The following is a 19,313-nucleotide window of genomic DNA, read 5'->3' as shown; positions in this document are numbered from 1 at the left end:
GCGACTGCAAATTGTTGCATGATCATTTGATGCGAAATTCAGATGTAGAAAAAGGTCGTTAGTCATTTGATGCAAATCTTAATCTTTACAATTAGTGAATTGGCATTTGGTCAAAACTAATTTTCCATCTTATTATGTTGACATAGAAAGCAGGAACAATTTTTTATAAATGGTTTAATTCTTTAGCCAGTAGATGGAGCAATAATCCAAAAAGATCGATTTTGGTGCTTGGTCAATTGATGCATAACACCATCCATATGTGTGTGTGTATATATATATATATATATATATATATATATATATATATATATACAGTATATGTATTTGTCATATTAACAAAAGCCACCCTAAATAGGGGTTCAATAGATGGCCTGCTAATCAGTTCACAATAAACAATGATTAAAATCAATTATGTGACAATTTGAAAGAAAAAAAACATTAAGATAAATGATAAGAAAACATAGGAAATTATTTACAATAAAAGTACTACATAAATAACATGCTTATAAACACATTCCATCAAACTAATGTCAAGGCCTCAGATGTATATTATGAAAGTATTGCAATTATGTTATAATTGTGTATTACATGCTTTTAAAATGTAATAGTAGGATAGATAGTAGGCTATATAATACAGTACAATTTGACCTCATAGAAAAGATTTTAAAAAATGCGTGAAATGTTTGTGCTTTTGGTTGGTTGTTATGTAATATATTTATCATTAAGCATTTCTTTCGGCAAGATGATACTTCACAGATTTTGCATACAGTGCCATCTCACCTTATTACATCACAGTTTATGCACGCCATGTCTTACTTAATTCATTCTTCCACTCAGTTCTTTTAATTGTATCTTTGTCACCTCTCACTCCCCACACTATCCATCTATTACTTTGCCACTTCTCATACTAGTGATGATCCACACTTATTCCAACCCCCATACTTAACTTCACTTGTCATTGACATCCTTAGTCCCCCCTCCCCTACTATATATGTTTTCTTTCTTTTTTCTTGCCTTACTTCCTCACCACACCAACTCCTTAAATCATAGTTTCTTCTTGTTATTATCTCCTCTTCGATCACCATTGCCCCCCTGGTTCTGTTTCACCTCTCCTCGACTGCCTTGCCATTGTTTTCTCCTCATGCTGTAATTCTCTTATTCTCTTCGGTATAGCCCTTAACTGGTGACTGCTAATCTTCTCTGGTTTCGCTGTGCTCGATTTTTGTCACGTTTGCAGTATTTACTACATGTTGATCCTGCTTCCTTGATCGATGACGTCACTGGCTGTTCATCCTTGCCTGAGGTTTCTTCTTTCTGCATTCCATAGCTGATTGTTGACCTCTGCTGTTCCATGCTTACCTTGCCATTCACTTGTACACTATCCACGCTGGCATCACTCCCTACGCCAATCGACACTAATCCCCTAATACTGGTATCACTCCCTACACCCATCGACACTAATCCCCTAATTTTCTCCTTCAGCATTCTTCTGTTCCTCTCCATTTCTTCCAAACCTACTTCTGGATACTTTATGCTTACAAGACACTCTTCCACACTAAAGACCAAATTATAATCTTTAAATTGTCCATACATAGTTCTGCAAATTGACCTTTTTTCCTAGCTTCTTTCATAAAAGGGACCAAAATCGACTCCTACTCCTTACTTCATTGTCCATTCTAATAGAAGTGTTTCCTAGCAACCTTCTGTTTCTCACGATCCTATCCTTCATCATCATGCTCTTGAATTTAACTAATATAGGCCTAACTTGTTCTGTATTACGATTTTGATTTCTTCTCCCTATTCTAAATGCTTTCAAAACTTGTCCATCGCTCAAATCCATTCCAAAACACTCCCATCACACTCCTATTATCTCACCACTATGTTCCTTTTCCTTCTATTCTACTCCAAAAAATATCAAGTTCTTTCTCCTCTTCTCCTCTGAGTGCTCCCATTTACTTTTCAAACTTTCATTTTCGTGTTGGATTTCTTTTATCATCTTCCTCATCTCTGCTATGATCTCCTTCAATGCTACTAAATCTTGTTTCATTTCAATAACCTCTATTCCACTCTGGCTTTGATCACTTATTGCACAGGTCAATGTCTTCACTACGCTACTTTCCTCTGATTGCACAATCAGCCTTCACACTCGGCTGCTTGCTTGAAATTGTGGTTTGTTGTTAGTGTGGTATTTAGATCTTTAAGTAATTGGTTCTTATCTATAAGAATTGTGAATATGATTGGAAGTGAAATAAATTTAATGCAGTGTATGTGTTCTATTATTAATTATTATTTTTCCTTTGTTTTTTTTTATTGAATATATGCCATATATCTGTACAAGTATTTACAATGTAATTACTGTGTTTCATCTAGATTGGTTTGTTGTAGAGATGTTAGTATGGGTATGGGTATGATAAGAGAATTGAAAAATATAATTTATGCAAAAAGTAAGTCCATCCCTGTAGCAAATATCATATCAGTGCACAAGTCTGATGTGTTGCTAAGCAAGTGACATCAGAATAATTTTCTGTGGCTAACGAGAAAGACAGGCTACTGCGCAAATCGGAGTCACATAGTTATCTTGATCTAGGCATGGGCATATTGACAATCACCTAATATAAATACATGTTCGAAGTTATAAAAAATAAAGGAATTGCTATATTAAAATCATGTTAAACATGGATTTATATATAAACTTGTTCAATGTTGGCAATGTTATGACTAAGAATGTGACGTCTTGCCATAGCCTGTCTTTCTCATTAGCCACGAGTGTGTCATACTAACTCATTGCCATTCCTAAGCAAGTATGTCAGATGTTAAAATGTTTGTAATGATTTATTCATTTGAGTCTAGACCATCAATATTTCACACAAAAAAATCTTCAGCAGAAATTTTATAGAAATCTCAAAATAAACATTAAAAATTCACCACACTACACATCTGCCATCTGCAATAGAGTGACAAATTATTCTCTCCTTCAAATTCCGATCTTCGAACAGAACAAAGAAAAATAATCAACTTTTCAAAGCTGTATTGGCTTTTGGTGTTCCAAATAAGTACTTTAGTACAATTCTTGGCATCTCTCAGTGCAGTCCCTACCCGGAGATCCTATTGAGGGACTATTTTACCTCTGGAGAATTTTACACTGAGGGACTCCATGAATCATAAGCAGTGAAAAATATAGTGGGACTGCGTAGGTGTTAATGCAGCTTATGTAGGTACCTCTTTGTTACTTGGTAGCTTAAACAAGTTTAAGCCCCCTCACCACGACAAGGTGAGTATACCCATGAGAGGGAAAGCTGTATTGAGACACAAAACAAATAGAAGTCAGGGCTATTGGAGTAAAAGGAAATAACAACAGCAATAATAATAATAATAATAACAATAATAACAGTAATAATAAGTCCTGCCCTGTAGTATTGTAGTCTAATGCATCATGCCTAGGATTCACATTACTGAATGCATTCTGGTTTGAGTCCTCATGGGGAAGGAATTTTTTCATGAAATTTCGGCCAGTGTATGGGATGAATTTGGGGTGCTAAACTAGGTAGCAAAATACGGTTTTGAAAAACAGCTACAATGACTAGAGACCACATGATACCTTTATTCTGATTGAATGATTTTTCACCTCTGCTGAGGCATATGGAGTGAGGCTAGCAGCGAGTTGGTCAGCCTTTGCCCTTCTTGGGCTAGTCAAGCTGTGGATTGGATTTAATATAATAATAATAATAATAATAATAATAATAATAATAATAAATTGAAGTAAACTTTTGATAATGTTAAAAAGAGTTTTGCATATTTTGCAAATAAGTAACAAAGCCAAGACACAAGGCAGAAACCAAGGAGACATCACGATAGAAATATTTTTGCATATTATTGGCGTAGTGCACACCCATTTGAGCAAGCTTGTGTTTGGGAGTGGTTCCTATAAACAACTATTTTGTGCTAAATGGAACATAACAAAGATTCAATAAAATAAAAAAAATTAAATTAAATGATTGTAAACAATACAGTAACAGAGAATGCACATATTCTTAATTTTGTAGATGTATTTGTGGGTATCCCATTAATACACACATTGAGAAAACATTGAAGTAAGCGATTTAATAGTAGTAGTCCTCAAATACTAGCAGTCATATAAGGTAATGGGTTAATAATGTTATAGTAATTGGGTATACTTGATATAAGATGACATGTTTTGTGCTGAACTGTGTTGCAGATCAAACACATGGAATTCTGATTCGTCAAATTCAGAATCTGAAGATGAACCTGAGAGACCACCTCCAAGCAAGCCACCTGGAAGGAAAAGCGCAACAAAGCCAAGACACAAGGCAGAAACCAAGAAGACATCACGACGGAAATACAGTGAATCATCAGAAGAATCTAGCTTCAATAGTGATGACGACACTGAAAGTCGAAGGTACTGTATTTAATATTTGAGCCTTGTAAAGGAATGTATTTAAAGATATAGTTATTTATGCTACAAGGGAGGTAAGTAGTAGTTACTAGTTGAGGATGAGTTTTAACAAGTTCGAATTGCAATAATATTTTTGCCACTTTTACGTAAAAAATATTATATTTTCAAAAATTAGCTTGTATTTACATCTGTTAATATCAGAAAAATCAACTAAGTAAACTAAAAAAACTCCAAAAGGAAGTAACATTTCAGTGGATACCTAGTCCTAGTCATTGTGGTATACCTGGAAACAAGAAAGTCGATAATATTGCAAAACAGGCAACATATTTGCAACCAAGACCTCTTCAAGTGATATCTCTATCCAGTGCCTTTGCTTCAGTAAGGTCTCATTTTATAAACCTATGGATCAACAATTAGCTCTCTTCTGACAAAGGAAAAATTCAAAAGAAATCAAATGATCTGGAAATGTACAAATACTTGCCCAGACATGTTCAAACATTTTTAACAAGAGCTAGAACAGGTTACATTGTCACACAATTGTACCTACACCGATTTCACCTTTCTGATAATACTACTTGTCTGTGGTGTAATAATCATGATAAAGATCTGGAACACATTCTTCTACACTGTCCATCCATAAACCACAAAAGAAGTAAATTAAAATCATCAGTACCAGTTGCAGAAGACACATCTGCAGTATATATTGACTACATCCCAACTCTGGCTACTAGCAACAGGCGTCTATAATGAACATTATCAAAATACCCCTCATTTCTCATGAAAAACAAAAACTGAAAAAACTACAGTGGACTATAGTGAACTTTATGTTGTCAGCAAACAGCTGGATACATTAAGAAGATTGATTAAAAAAATTGGTTTGGATTTACATCTGTTAATATTAGTGAACGCATTTCAATATATATATTTTTTTTATTGCATTGTTCGTTAATATAGAAGTTGTAAAACTGTTTACACATAGAGTAGTTTGGCAGGCATTTTGAAAATTGTATTGTAGTTATTAAAAATGATTCACTTATGTGGAAGAAGCATCAAGGGCTGCTTATGAATTTTTACTGCCGCAGAAATAAAGAAAAACAATATGAACATTCATACAAGATGTTTTTAAAAATGGTGTGGAGTTAAGGAGACGATTATTTGTAAAACCTCTTTGTTAGCATATTTCTTTGAAAAATCGGAAATAGTAAACTCACTGGTTAGTTTGTGGTGTGAATATTCTGTGGTAAAGACAACTCTTTTTATTGAGGATAATATTGACATATAAAATAATAATATTCATGTAAATGTTGTAACCAATATTAATAGATGTGATAATTGCAATTGTTTCTATAAATTTTAGTTGTCAGAGAAGAATGATTGAATGTATCTTGGCATTTGTTTTTGTTTTTACTTACCTCCCGTTGCCAATAGAAACCAAAGAAGTGATAGTAAATTAGATTTCCTTTCTTAGAATCAATGTAATAACAATATATTAATAGAGTAGGAGTGGGAAAAATATATTTTAATGTACTTCCTTTTAATATTATAAATTACTTTTAGGCATGCGAATCGGCGTTCTGCTGCTGCTGTAAGCTATAAAGAAGATAGTGATGAAGACAAAACAGGATCAGATGATCTAGTAGAAGTGGATTGGAATGAGACTGAGACTCCAGCTGAACCTGATAATGCTGAGACAATTGAAAAAATTCTGGCATATAGACGAGGAAAGAAAGGAGGTGATATAGAGTTACATTTTTTACTTTGCATACCATAATGAGAATTTACTTAAAATTGTATAATCGATTGTTAAATATATCTCTTTTGTAACACTATTGAATCACATATTCGAATTAACCGAAAAAAATATATATTCCATATGAAAATCTGTCTAATTTTCATTTGTACAAATGAATACTTCTTTTTTTTTCATTTGCCATTATAATCTATGAAGACTATTTAGTGATGAGTCATCTAGATTCAAAACCATCTAAATGCAATTTTTGCACGTTTTCATGTTTTTATATCATTTGAATCTGTGAAATGAATTCTAAAAATGGTATAAATATTGAAGTTGAAAGCCAATTACATCGGGCTGAAATAGAGCGATGAAAATTGGGTTAGTTTCGAAATCCCCTATAGATCGTAAAACTTACAAAATTGTTAGATTCAAAATCCTCTATCAACAAAAGAGCCACTCGATGATGAGGATGCAGTCACGTGCCAATATGGAGTCATGCATTCTGTTGTAGCTTAAATACGGCCCTGTTGTGAAAACATAGTTGTGTTTTTCGTTGCAAATCACAGTAAAACATGTGCGAATTTAGTGTACATGCTTCTCTTGTCCCACCGGATAGATCCAGAAAGCGACAGAGAGAAACAGGAAGCTGGAAGAGAAACGGAATGCGACAAGAAAGGTAATTAAATTTGGCCTTTTAACACAGCTTCCAAGTTTTTTTACGTACGTTTTTTATGTACTGTTATTGCAGTCAGCATCGATATGGTAATTAATTATTTGACATTTTAATTGTTGCAAGTATTCTTCCACAGTTTCCAAATTAAGCACAAGACGAAAATATTCTGATGTACAGCATTACGAATGACTGATACAATGAAGTTCCATAAGGTATTTTATCAGTCTAAAGACAAAATACAACAGGATAATTTTATTCTACAACATTAAAAGTGTTCTACAGTAAAGACTACTTGTGTTCAAAATTCAAAGAGAGGGTTAATATTTAAATACAACATTCATTGTTCATATACAGGTTCCCTACTTCATGTATGTCGAAATTCCTTTCTTGGTGGTTTAGGTTTGAAAAAAGACAGAGTTCAGGATGTTTAAAATCATGTACCTTTAGGCCTATTTGATTAGAAGAATGCAACCCAGACACGTTTCAAAGCTACAGACAATTGGCATTTCAAATTTCAACGCTGTAAACCTTTTATATTTATATATAAAAAAGGAAAAAATTAAGTCTGAGACTGTTTAGAACGATTGTATTTGTGAAGGAGCTCAAGATGACATCTTGCTAAACGTGTAAATTTTGTGTTTTCAACCATACAGAAAATTTAGTTTATTTGATAATATGATGACAAAAAGTTGAATTCAGTTGTGTTGAAATTTTGTCCATAAACCATGTTGTCCCTCCTCTGGCAAAGTAGCGAAAGTGACACATAAGCGACTCTGCACTTAAGATCTATATTGTACTATTAAATAGTACAATATAGACCTTAAGTACAAGGTCACTAATTTGTCACTTTCGCTAGTTTGCCAGAGGAGGGACGATGTCACTAATTCATTTCTTTTATTTTTCTCGCATACATGTCTTTGAATTTCAATCTCCACTATATTCTGAACATTGAAACACAGTTAAGTTATCTCACCAATTTAGGAACAAAACCCACTATGTATGCAATTTAAATGCCTATGTAGCTCTTTTACTGATATACACACAATTCAGATTCAATTTCTAAAACTCATCCTGACACCTAATAATGTTCATAAACTATATATTCTGGAAACAACCCGATTTTTTCACGGAAATATAAAAAATTGCAATTCCTATAAAATCATGTTTGAGGATTATGGAGGGTTTTGAATCTAGACAACTCTTATGAATGATCATAATTTTTTTGCCACATTATATTTTTATTTATCATCCAAATTTTGATAGTATTTCTGAAATTCCATTTGGTTGCAATTCTATTCATCCCACCAATTCTGCCAATTTTCAAAGATATGCTTGGAAACCAGAATCACCTCTGCAGGCTTCATCACTTGTTCTAAAGACTGAAAGTGCATCCTACGAAGGTGGTTTCAAAGACTGAAAGTGCATCCTATGAAGGTGGTTTCTTCAACTTCGGAAACAAAATAATAATAATAACAATAATAAATTCTACACCGTATCAGGAATACACCAACACGTAGAATACTATTTCACCCAGTTTCGGGAATGAAACTACAGTTGTGTTGGTTTCAATGTTTTAGTTTTGCTTTGAGTTAAAAATGGAGAGTATGGGTTTATGTTAAGAGGAGTAATTAATGTAAGGCAATATTAATTTCTTTTCATATGAAGTGACATTCCGAAATAAGTCCCAGTTCACAACAAATTGTTCAATATGGTTCACTCAAAGTTTATCGTACTTATCTATTATCACTTTAATATTGCAGAACTTTAAATGTTCGTAAATTCATTTCTGAGTGATAATCTGTATTGTAGTTTTGATGACGAGAACAAGAAATCCATTTTTCTATGAACGTGTTGACAAGAAGTTTAGCCAAGTAAGGTTTCCTGCATGCTTTCTAGTAAATGCATTTACACAAGAACAGTTTTATAATTAATACTGTAGTAATAATAATAACAATAATAATAATAATAAATCATTTTACATTTATGAAACGAGAAACCACTTGTATCAGGTTCAAGTGACATTTTCACTCACACACAAACTTATACAGAAGGAGAAACGAATAAAATATTAAAGAAGGAATAAATAGTACGTCCATATAGGCCTGATGATAGTATATTCACAGCACAGCTTGTAAACTGAACTAACATAACAGTATCTCAATGTCTTTAGTAATGTACTACTATCAGCTGTTGTTCCCAGAATAGGGCCTCACTTTACCTGCAATGTTTGGGTTTCGATTGTCAGTAATGAAAACAATGCGAGATGGAAAGTTGTTTTCTTGGCTTCCTACGCATCGCATGAAGATAAGACTTGCACATCTATGGCCAGGAAATTGAGCCCTTTTCTTTATAATAGTCTCATCTTTATATACTGATAAGGACTTATTGTCAGACTGATGTCACAGATCGAACAGGGAATGTTTGAGGTGAAAATACATTGAAAATAAAAATACCCGTGATCTGGCTTTCTCTCCCATAGGCCTCCATTTGACAGACAAAAAAAAAATATATATGTATATGTGTATATATATGTATGTGTGTGTATATATATATATATATATATATATGTTTTTTGCAATTTCCTCACAGTTGCATATTCCTTCGTCCTAGCTATTTCAGATTTTGTATGATAAAAGAATGTGTAAAATTGCGTATGTTTTGCCTCTTGAGGTTTTTCCTAGACTTGTCTAATCTGAGAAAAAAAAATGAAAATTATAAACGCTTGGTTTCTCCCCAACACTTCAAATTCAAATTCAAATTATGGTTTATTTAACGACGCTTGCAATTGCTGGATATTGCCTCCTCTTCAGTTACCTGAGACCCAGGAAAATGTGTCCTAAGCAAGAGCTGCAAAGTTTCCTCCTCCAAGTCAGTAAATATCCCAGTAGGAATAATTAGTTAGTTACTTACGGCTTTTAAGGAACCCACAGGTTCATTGCTGCCCTCACATAAGCCCGCCATCAGTCCATATCCTGTGCAAGATTAATCCAATCTCTATCATCATCCATTTTAATATTATCCTCCCATCTACATCTCGGCTTCCCCAAAGGTTTTTTTTTCCCTCCGGCCTCCCAACTAACACTCTATATGCATTTCTGGATTCGCCCATATGTGCTACATGCCCTGCCCATCTCAAACGTCTGGATTTAATGTTCCTAATTATGTCAGGTGAAGAATACAGTGCGTGCAGTTCTGCATTGTGTAACTTTCTCCATTTTCCTGTAACTTCATCCCTCTTAGCCCCAAATATTTTCCTAAGAACCTTATTCTCAAACATCCTTAATCTCTGCTCCTCTCTCAAAGTGAGAGTCCAAGTTTCACAACCATAAAGAACAACCAGTAATATAATTGTTTTATAAATTCTAACTTTCAGGTTTTTTGACAGCAGACTGGATGACACAAGCTTCTCAACCGAATAATAACACACATTTCCCATATTTATTCTGTGTTTAATTTCCTCCCAAGTATCATTTATATTTGTTACTATTGCTCCAAGATATTTAAATTTTTCCACCTCTTCGAAGGAGAAATGTCTAATTCTTATATTTCCATTTTGTACAATATTCTGGTCATGAGACATTTAGGGATTTACTTTCAAACCTATTGCTTTACTTGCTTCAAGTAAAATTCCCGTGTTTTCTCTAATCGTTTGTGGATATACAGAGTGTTTCCGAGGTGGTGTTACAAACTTTCAAGGATGATGGCGAAGGGCACATGTATCAATTTGAGATAAGGAACCCTGGTCTGGAAATGACCGAGTTGAAAGCTACAAGCAAAAATATTTCTGTGGAAATGAAATAATTTTATTCCTCTGTACACGTTATTTATGTATATTTATCTGTACATCTTACACATACTGTATTCATCTGACGTTGTTTACATTGTCTACTTACAGTATTCCAAGGGGTGGGGACAGGAAACTACACTAAAGCATTGCAGATGGCGTAATGTGTAACAGACATGGTCGGTCCTGATATGCACGTCAGTAGACAGCAGTGTATGTGTACAAGTTGCAGTGTCCAGTCGATCAATCCTAGTGAAATGGAGGAGTACATGAGAGCGGAATATGCAGACCTGATTTTCGAATACAGATGAGCCAATGGGAACAGTAGACAAGCTCATAGATTGTATCAGGTCAAGGACTCATGTAGGAGACATCCGGCCCATACCATCTTTCCACGACTGTTCCAAACGTTAAGGGAAGGAGGGCACGTGGTGCCAAATTACAATTCCATTTCCACACAACTAATTTTGCTTACAACTTTCGACTCAGTCATTTCCGGACCAGTGTTCTTTATTTCAAATTTATATATGTGCCCTTCGCCATCATCCCTGAAAGTTTGTAACACCACCTTGGAAACACCCTGTAGAACCAAATTGCTCTTCACATGCAGCTCTGTGGAAACATACAAATTCAGATTTTCTGTACTTTATATTATCATTTCTTATTATTAGAAGCAATGACATATTAATATGTAGAAATCTATTTTCTTAAACTCTATTGTATTTCATTTGCATACCTATATTCTCTAAAATCCATTCTTACTGGAATTTTTTTTTTTTTCAGTGACTGGAAATACAACTACTATCTATGCTGTGGAAGAAAATGGTGATCCAAATAAGGACTGTGATCCAGAAGATCTTGAAAATACTGAAATGCAGTACCATATTAAATGGAAAGGGTGGTCACATATACACAACACGTGGGAATCAGAACAATCCCTTAAAGATCAGAAAGTCAAGGGCATCAAAAAACTGGAAAATTTTATCAAACGTGAAGAAGAGCTGTCCACATGGAAGCACCATGCATCACCAGAAGACATAGAATATTTTGAATGTCAACTGGAACTACAAAATGAATTGCTCAAAAGCTACAACCATGTAGAAAGGATTATAGGTATTACTTTTTCACTTTTATCTTCTAGCAAACAATTCAGTGGATTAAAGTAGCTGATTCAAATAGCACTGTTATGTATTAATGTAAACTCTCTTATGCGGACACACTAGGGGAATTATTTTTTGTCTGTAGTAGAGAGGCATCCATATTGTAGAGGGGAATATTTATAGAATGCAAATATTAAATTTCCGTACGTGCATTTAGATTATTACTTGGTGTAAATAATAATCATTTTTGCAACAATGAACTTATTAATATAAAATATTAGGTATTTACTAGAAATATAATGGTGGTGGATGGGTTTCATGCGGAAAAAAGTTGTCAAATCCATCCTCTTTCATGATGAGGTATGTTAAATTATTAACAATACAAGTGAATCAAGAGAACATCTTCAAACCAAGGCTTCTCTCTTTTCGTTTAGTTAGAGCTATAACTTGAACAGCAGCTGTATTACTATGGAATCACAATACAAGATCCTCTTTTAAGTTCATAGTCCTAAATAGCCTTATGTGAGAGTAAAAGGATGAGTATCTTCTTCTATTTCTAAAAAATTTTTAAGAAGTTAAAACACAAACAAAATACCCTTACAGATTTTATCTTTATGCTATTCGACTTTCCACTTCATTTGCATATTCAATCTGAACGAATTGTCCATAACTGAAAGGTAAGTTACAATATTTCCAAAGGAAAATAAGTGTCCATGTCCATCTCACAAAGTGTCCATTTTAAGGAGGTGCCTGAGTATGATGTTCCTATCTCTTTGACTTGGAATTTCATAACTTTGTCTATAGCTACATGAAAATAGTTGCAGATGTCGTTTTGAAACTGACAATGGGTCAGGTCTCTTAATTAGATAACTGAAATTGGACACATCCATGATCAGTGTATGTTTTATTAACAACAATCCAGTCCAAGACATCTGTATTTATGTATTAAAACTCATTTCCTGACTTTACATGAAATATTGATTGAGTCTTCTAAAATATGTTCGCATTTCATACCTTGCTTATCGCAATTCTTTCCTTATAAAACATCTTGAAGCAATGTATGCATGTACTTGGTTCTTTTAACTGTTCTATGATTCAAAGGAATATTAGCATATTTTAAATTATGATGAAATAGTTTGATAAATTACATATTATTATTATTATTATTATTATTATTATTATTATTATTGTTTGTTGTGGCTTCTATGAAAATAAGAAAAATCATTCAAGAATGATGATAATAGTAATTTATAGTATAAGAACTTAAGATTAGATTTTATGCATGAGTGGAAAGTTTAGCACTCAAGTCGAAGCCGAAAGTGATAATTTTCATGAACACATAAAATCTGTTTACTATTGTGTGCTATACATTATTTTATACATTATTGGTATCTAAATTTCATTACTGATATCTAAATTTAATTTTAAATTGTAGGTCTTTTCTTTGTAATGTGTTTTTTGTGAAGACATTATAAATGAATGAATGGATGGGTTTTATTGTTGCTAATGTGTTGATTGTCATGAAAAGAGTGATTAAAAAAAAATTAATTCATTGCTGTGAATAAAGCCATTGTTTAAGTTTCAACCTCTGATTGAAACTCTGGCTGATATCAGGCAGTACATCTCACTTGACGATATGTATCAGAGGAAGAACAATTGTTTGTATGCATCTGAAGTCTGATTAGTGTAATATGTAGCTAATCAGCGGTGTATGCATTGGAGGGGGAAAGAAACTGGCCACCCTACCCCATTATCTCCTGGCGTAGTTGACTTATGAGTGATGCCTTATTGGTATTACTTATGAATTTCAAACCTGTCTTTGGACAGTTGACTAAACAACAGTTTAAGTTTCTAAAGGCAGTGAAATAATGACCAGTTTGGATACCAGTCATGGATAATTCACAGCAGTGAAATAATTTTTTTTTTTTAAATCACTCTCTTTGACTGCCTCCGTGGTCTGTTGGTCAGCATGCTGGCTTCCAGATCAGGAGGTCCCGGGTTCGATTCCCGGGCTCAGCTCTCAGTGAATTTTTCTTGAAGAACAGGAATTCCCTGGGTGTCTAGAGTCTGGAAATTTGTATGAATGTGAATGTGTGTGAGATTGTGAGTGTGCTGGGTTAATATTAATTAACCAATCATCACAAATATAAAAATGCATCAGGACTATCGCTGGGCAGTAACCTGAACACACGTTTCAGCGTCACATTGTTGACAAGAAACTCCATCTGTTAGCACAACCATAAAGCACTAATAGATGCTATAGAGTTACCAACAACGAAAAAAAAAAAAAAACTCTCTCTCCATGACAACCAACACATTAGCAGCAATAAAATCCATACATTCATTCATTTATAACTTCTTCACAAACAACACATTACAAAGAAGAGAACTGTAATTTAAAATTAAATTTAGAATGGATAAGATAAGATATTGTATAATATGCGAGAATAAGCAAATTTTATGTGTTCATGGAAATTATCACCCAAGACAAACTGTGAAAGTGATTTTATTTTTAAGAAAAGTTTGTTTTAAAATTTTAAGACTTCAGTTATTGCCCATTTGCGGTTTTTTTAATGATATGCAAGTTTTATAATTCAAGCATGAGATATTAAACACGATAAAAGTTGTTTGCATAATTTTCAGCATCAGTTTTCAGTTTCTAATGTGTATATAGATTTTAATACAGTAGCATGCATAAGATTTGTAATCGTAGCTAGTGTGTGGCCATTGTTACTTAAACCGTCAATATTTGTTTTGTTAAATCATGTTCAAAATTCATATTACAGGTTTAGAAGGCAATGGAAAAAAACATTTGAGATATTTAATTATGTTATTATGCAAGTGATTCGGTTTTTTATCAAATTTGGGCTAAACGTTAGCATTATTATTATATCACTACTCAAAGGAGTGGTGTTCTGTTGTGAGCTTATTCCAACTTCGCTCTACTTGCATTTTCGTAACATTACATTTATTGTAGGAAATATTTTTATTATATTCGAACTTTTCATAAGTAGATATTGAATACTGGAAATTGCGTAATTATATCTGCAAGAATTTAAAAAATATACGTATTTTTTGGAGATTGAATGTAAGTTATATGTTGTGTTGGAAATATTTATATATCGTTTTAAAAACAATAGATCTTAGAATGTATGAAGGAGATTACGGTATTTGTATTCTGACTGTATGCTACATCATAAATTGATCCTAAGTTTTTTCATTGGTCACATCGTTGTTCAGTGAGGATTGGTCCCCCCCCCCCCCCCGAACAGAAAAACGGTTGCATTTATTTGTTAAGAATATGGCAAAACGAAATATGCCATAAAAAAAGGAAAGATTGGAAATTAAAAAAATATTACTTAAAAGTTCATTACTGTTAAGATTTCGTGAATAAAATAACAAGTGAGGACAATTTGCATTATTGTGTCTCGCGAATTTCACAGGTTTTGTTTTTTTTTTCCATTTTAGTGATTAAATATCAGGAATTGTTTGTTCTGTATGTTTAAAATAATTGACTGAGAAATTTAAGTATGTAATGTGGCTAGTTTTATTTCATGTCTGTTATTTCTGTGGAGGGTGGCAGGGACAAACCTAATAGAATTTTTTCAGCACTGATTTAATTTTTGTTGATGTGATTAAATAACTTGTTCTTTAATATATTGAAATAATTTTGTATTTTATTAGCTCAATGTTAGTAATGTTTTTAGTTTCGGTTAAATCAATTTGAGTTAAAAAAAGTCTCTAAAATTATCCGAATTTTTTTATCTTGAGCAGTTTCTTGAATAGCAGTTCGTAGTTCGTAGTTCGTAGTTCGTAGTTCATAACATTTACATCAGATATGGCATCCTTGAAGTTACAATTTTTAAATCTTTTATGATTGGAATCGAAATAGATTAATGTACTCTTAGTGCTTCTAAATGAGGCAGTACAGCAAGTGTACAGCTTCAAATACTTGGAGTGTACTATAAGCAGTAACATGAGCTGCTGCCAAGAAGTCAAAAGGAGAATAGCAATGGCAAAGGAATCTTTTAATAGAAAAGGGAGCATCTTCTGTGGATCTCTGGAGAAAGAACTACGGAAGAGACTAGTGGAGTGTAGCATTGTATGGGGCAGAAACATGGACATTACAACGAAGTGAAGAGAAGTGAATAGGAGCATTTGAAATGTGGATATGGAGAAGGATGGAGTGTGTGAAATGGACAGACAGAGTAAGAAACGAAGCTGTGTTGGAAAGAGTGGATGAAGAAAGAATGATGCTGAAACTGATCAGAAAGAGAAAAAGGAATTGGTTGGATCACTGGTTGAGAAGAAACTGCCTACTGAAGGATGCACTGGAAGGAATGATGAACGGGAGGAGAGTTTGAGGCAGAAGAAAATATCAGATGATAGAAGAAATTAAGATACATGGATCATATGCGGAGACAAAGAGGAAGACAGAAAATAGGAAAGACAAAAGAATGCTGGAATTGCAATGAAAGACCTGCTCTTGGGCAGAACACTATGAATGAATGAATGAGTGCTTGTCAAAAATACGATGATTATGATGAACTCTTCCATTCTATGAAAGTTAAGTGTCTCAGTATGGTGGTCAGAATTTTTAGTTTTTGTGAAGTGATATTTCTTATAATTAGCTTCGTCATTATATGGCAAGAGGCAATATTAATTTATATTTGCATATTTTATCCTCATTTAAGGTTAATGCACGTACACTACTCCTTGGAAGTCGACATGTTGTGATGCCAAATTAATGACAAAGATAAACTTAGGTATTTTTGTACTGGGTTATTTAACAATGCTGTATCAATTACGAGGTTATTTAGCATCGATGGAATTGGTGATAGCGACATATCTGGTGAGATGAAGTCGATGATTCGCCATAGATTACCTGACATTTGCCTTACTGTTGGGGAAAACCTCGGAAAAAACCCAACCAGATAATCAGCCCAAGCAGGAATTGAACCCGCGCCCGAGTGCAACTCCTGATCTGCAGGCCAACTGAGCTATGCCGGTGGCTACTTGGTATTCTAGTCTGTTCCCTCCCCCCAGCACGATTTTTATTGCTGTTAAAATGTGAAAAACACTTTCCTCGAACTACTTCCTCTAAAAGTGAAAAATAATGTTTTGACATTTGTAAGTTTTGAGGGTCTGTTCATACAAACTTCATATTATTTTTGTATTATTTTTGTTGTAATTTCAAGATTTTATACTGGATTTGGAATAGTTTTAGATTACATTGGTACAAAATTTATATTATGCAATAGGCATATATCATACATTTATTTTCTAATGTGATTGATCTGTGGGAGTAATACAACTTCAGGATTGTGTTTGCACACTTGGAAAAAATAAAATTATGGTGAAATTTGGTCAACAATTAAAAACTGTCTTACTTGAAATAATACCAAAAAAAAAAAGGATATCGAGATATGACAAAGTTGTAGTTATTATGTACTAAATACCTAAATTTTCTTGTCTTCTTTTCGTGTTTGATGTAGCTTTCATTTAATTTGTAGAATACTTACGGAAATTAGAGATCATATTAACATATACTCATCCTAAACATCTACTAATGTCTCTGTTTTACACTGTCAATGTTATATTTAACACTGTATTAATTTCGTCTCTTTACTACAATATATAGTAAAAACTTCAAGAAACTGTACTTCATAAATATTTATTTTCTGTACAGCGGAGTTTGCTAAACCAGATAGTGTACATCCTGATTACTACATCAAATGGGAAAGTTTACCCTATGCGGAGGCCACATGGGAAGATGGTTCCATAATCGAGAAGAAATGGCCAAAGAAAATTAAAGAATTTCGAGATAGAGAAGAATCTAAGCGAACACCTTCCAAACACTGCCGTGTTCTGAGGCATAGGCCGAAGTTTGTGCAAGTAAAAAGTCAACCTGAGTACATGGGTGGAGACCAGGTAAGAATTGTTATATTTGAGAAATAATAATGTATACTTGAAAATTGCAGTATATTATCCATCTTTTATTATTTTTGCAGGTTTTAGTGTTACGAGATTATCAACTAGATGGACTCAATTGGCTTATACATTCTTGGTGCAAAGAAAATTCTGTAATTCTTGCTGATGAAATGGGTCTAGGAAAGACGATACAGGTACTGTAGTGTGTTGATAAATTACGCGTACATTTTTGTGATGTAAGAAATTAAGAAAGGGATTACATTTTTTATTACAAGGACACAAGGACTTTTTTTAAGAACATCCATAGTGAAGTTCTAGTACAGTTGGGACGGTCGTTCTGTGCCGGTGTGCTTGGTTACTTGAGCAACAGAGTGAGTTTATAGAAACACGTGACTTACCGCCTCGGCTGGGATCTGCAGCGTGTAGTGACATCATCATGCGCAGTTGGTTCCAGGATGTGCGATGAACGGCGCATTCCACTCACAGTTGTCCAGTATCACTTATCACATCACACGTGTTATCATAATAAATACAAACTGATTATAAACATAACATGATATCCATGGTTCAATTATATAGCAATGAAGAGAAACAGACGCAATCAATATATCTAATCATCAGACAAACTTTCGATACCAGATATATCACCACCATTGTCGTCGTGATTTTCGTTATGATCATCATCTTCATCGTCGTCGCTTTCACTACTGCTGTCTCCGCCCGTAATTATGAAGCTTTCAATTACATTTTCCATAATTCCTTCCTGTTCAATATATTCATCTTCGATTTTTTCAACATGTTCACATACTTTTTCCCATTTTTCTACACTGATGTCATCAACCCGTTGTTGGCACAATTTCATCACTTGCTCTAATTTAAAAGTTGTGTTTTGACCGGCTACCCACTGCTTGATATCTGCCCAAATCAATTCCAATGGATTTAGCTCAGGTGAATACGGCGGCAATCTGAATACACAGTGTCCATTCATAGCTAAGGGATTGTCAATCACGTAAATTTTATGAAGTGGCTTATGTGCTTTAATGAGCCCGTAAAGCTCCACTTTCAGCATATTTTCCTGAAACTGCACATCGTTTCTTCTAAGCCAGTCCTGCATATCACTTTTCTTTGAATTACTTGAGGGAGCTTTATGCAACTGCATATTATGGTAAGGTGCGTTATCTATTATAAAAACAGATCTAGGGGGCAAATTCGGAATCAACTTTTCCGTTATCCACTTCTGGTAATTGTTGGCATTCATTTCATGATGGTAGTCTCCAGTTTTCCTGTTCGATTTAAACATCAGAAATGTGCCAGGTACAAAACCCGCTCGACCCCCCTGCATGAACAATAATAAGCCTAGGTCCTTTCGAAATAGGCGCCAGTAAACCTGAGGTTTTGTCATCACTCCAATTTTTTGGTCTTGTATGGGTGCTATGAATATACGTTTCATCCTCGTATATTAGATGCCTACCTTCTTCTCTGTATTTCTTTATTGCGCGTAAATATGATACGCGCTGTTCTCGAATATCATGCCTTTCCTGTAATACCGCTTTATTATTTCTTGTCTTCTTCCATTTAAACCCCATATCACGTAAAATGATCTTTAAACTTGTACTACCCCCGTTAAAATTTATGGCATCTTTTAGTTTAGGTAGCAGTTTACTGACAGTGGGCAC

The 19,313-nt window shown here is 33.9% G+C and overlaps 1 protein-coding gene across 4 annotated transcripts in view; it reads left to right on the top strand.

Annotated features, from left to right (window-relative positions):
- Chd1 (chromodomain-helicase-DNA-binding protein 1) overlaps positions 1-19,313 on the top strand; it is a 150,216-nt gene that overhangs the window by 57,067 nt on the left and 73,836 nt on the right. For 3 of the 4 annotated variants that reach the window (XM_069827179.1, XM_069827178.1, XM_069827181.1), the window contains 6 exons: positions 4,217-4,417; positions 5,972-6,147; positions 6,766-6,825; positions 11,390-11,719; positions 17,396-17,637; positions 17,718-17,831. In XM_069827179.1, the coding sequence (XP_069683280.1) occupies positions 4,217-4,417; positions 5,972-6,147; positions 6,766-6,825; positions 11,390-11,719; positions 17,396-17,637; positions 17,718-17,831 (1,123 nt within the window). The remainder of the gene's footprint in view (positions 1-4,216; positions 4,418-5,971; positions 6,148-6,765; positions 6,826-11,389; positions 11,720-17,395; positions 17,638-17,717; positions 17,832-19,313) is intronic. The other variant, XM_069827180.1, reaches the window with a different exon arrangement.

Source organism: Periplaneta americana, chromosome 1 (genome assembly GCF_040183065.1).
Source record: "Periplaneta americana isolate PAMFEO1 chromosome 1, P.americana_PAMFEO1_priV1, whole genome shotgun sequence".
In the NCBI taxonomy this organism is placed as follows: Eukaryota; Metazoa; Arthropoda; class Insecta; order Blattodea; family Blattidae; genus Periplaneta; species Periplaneta americana.
This window is presented reverse-complemented; position numbering and strand designations above follow the sequence as displayed.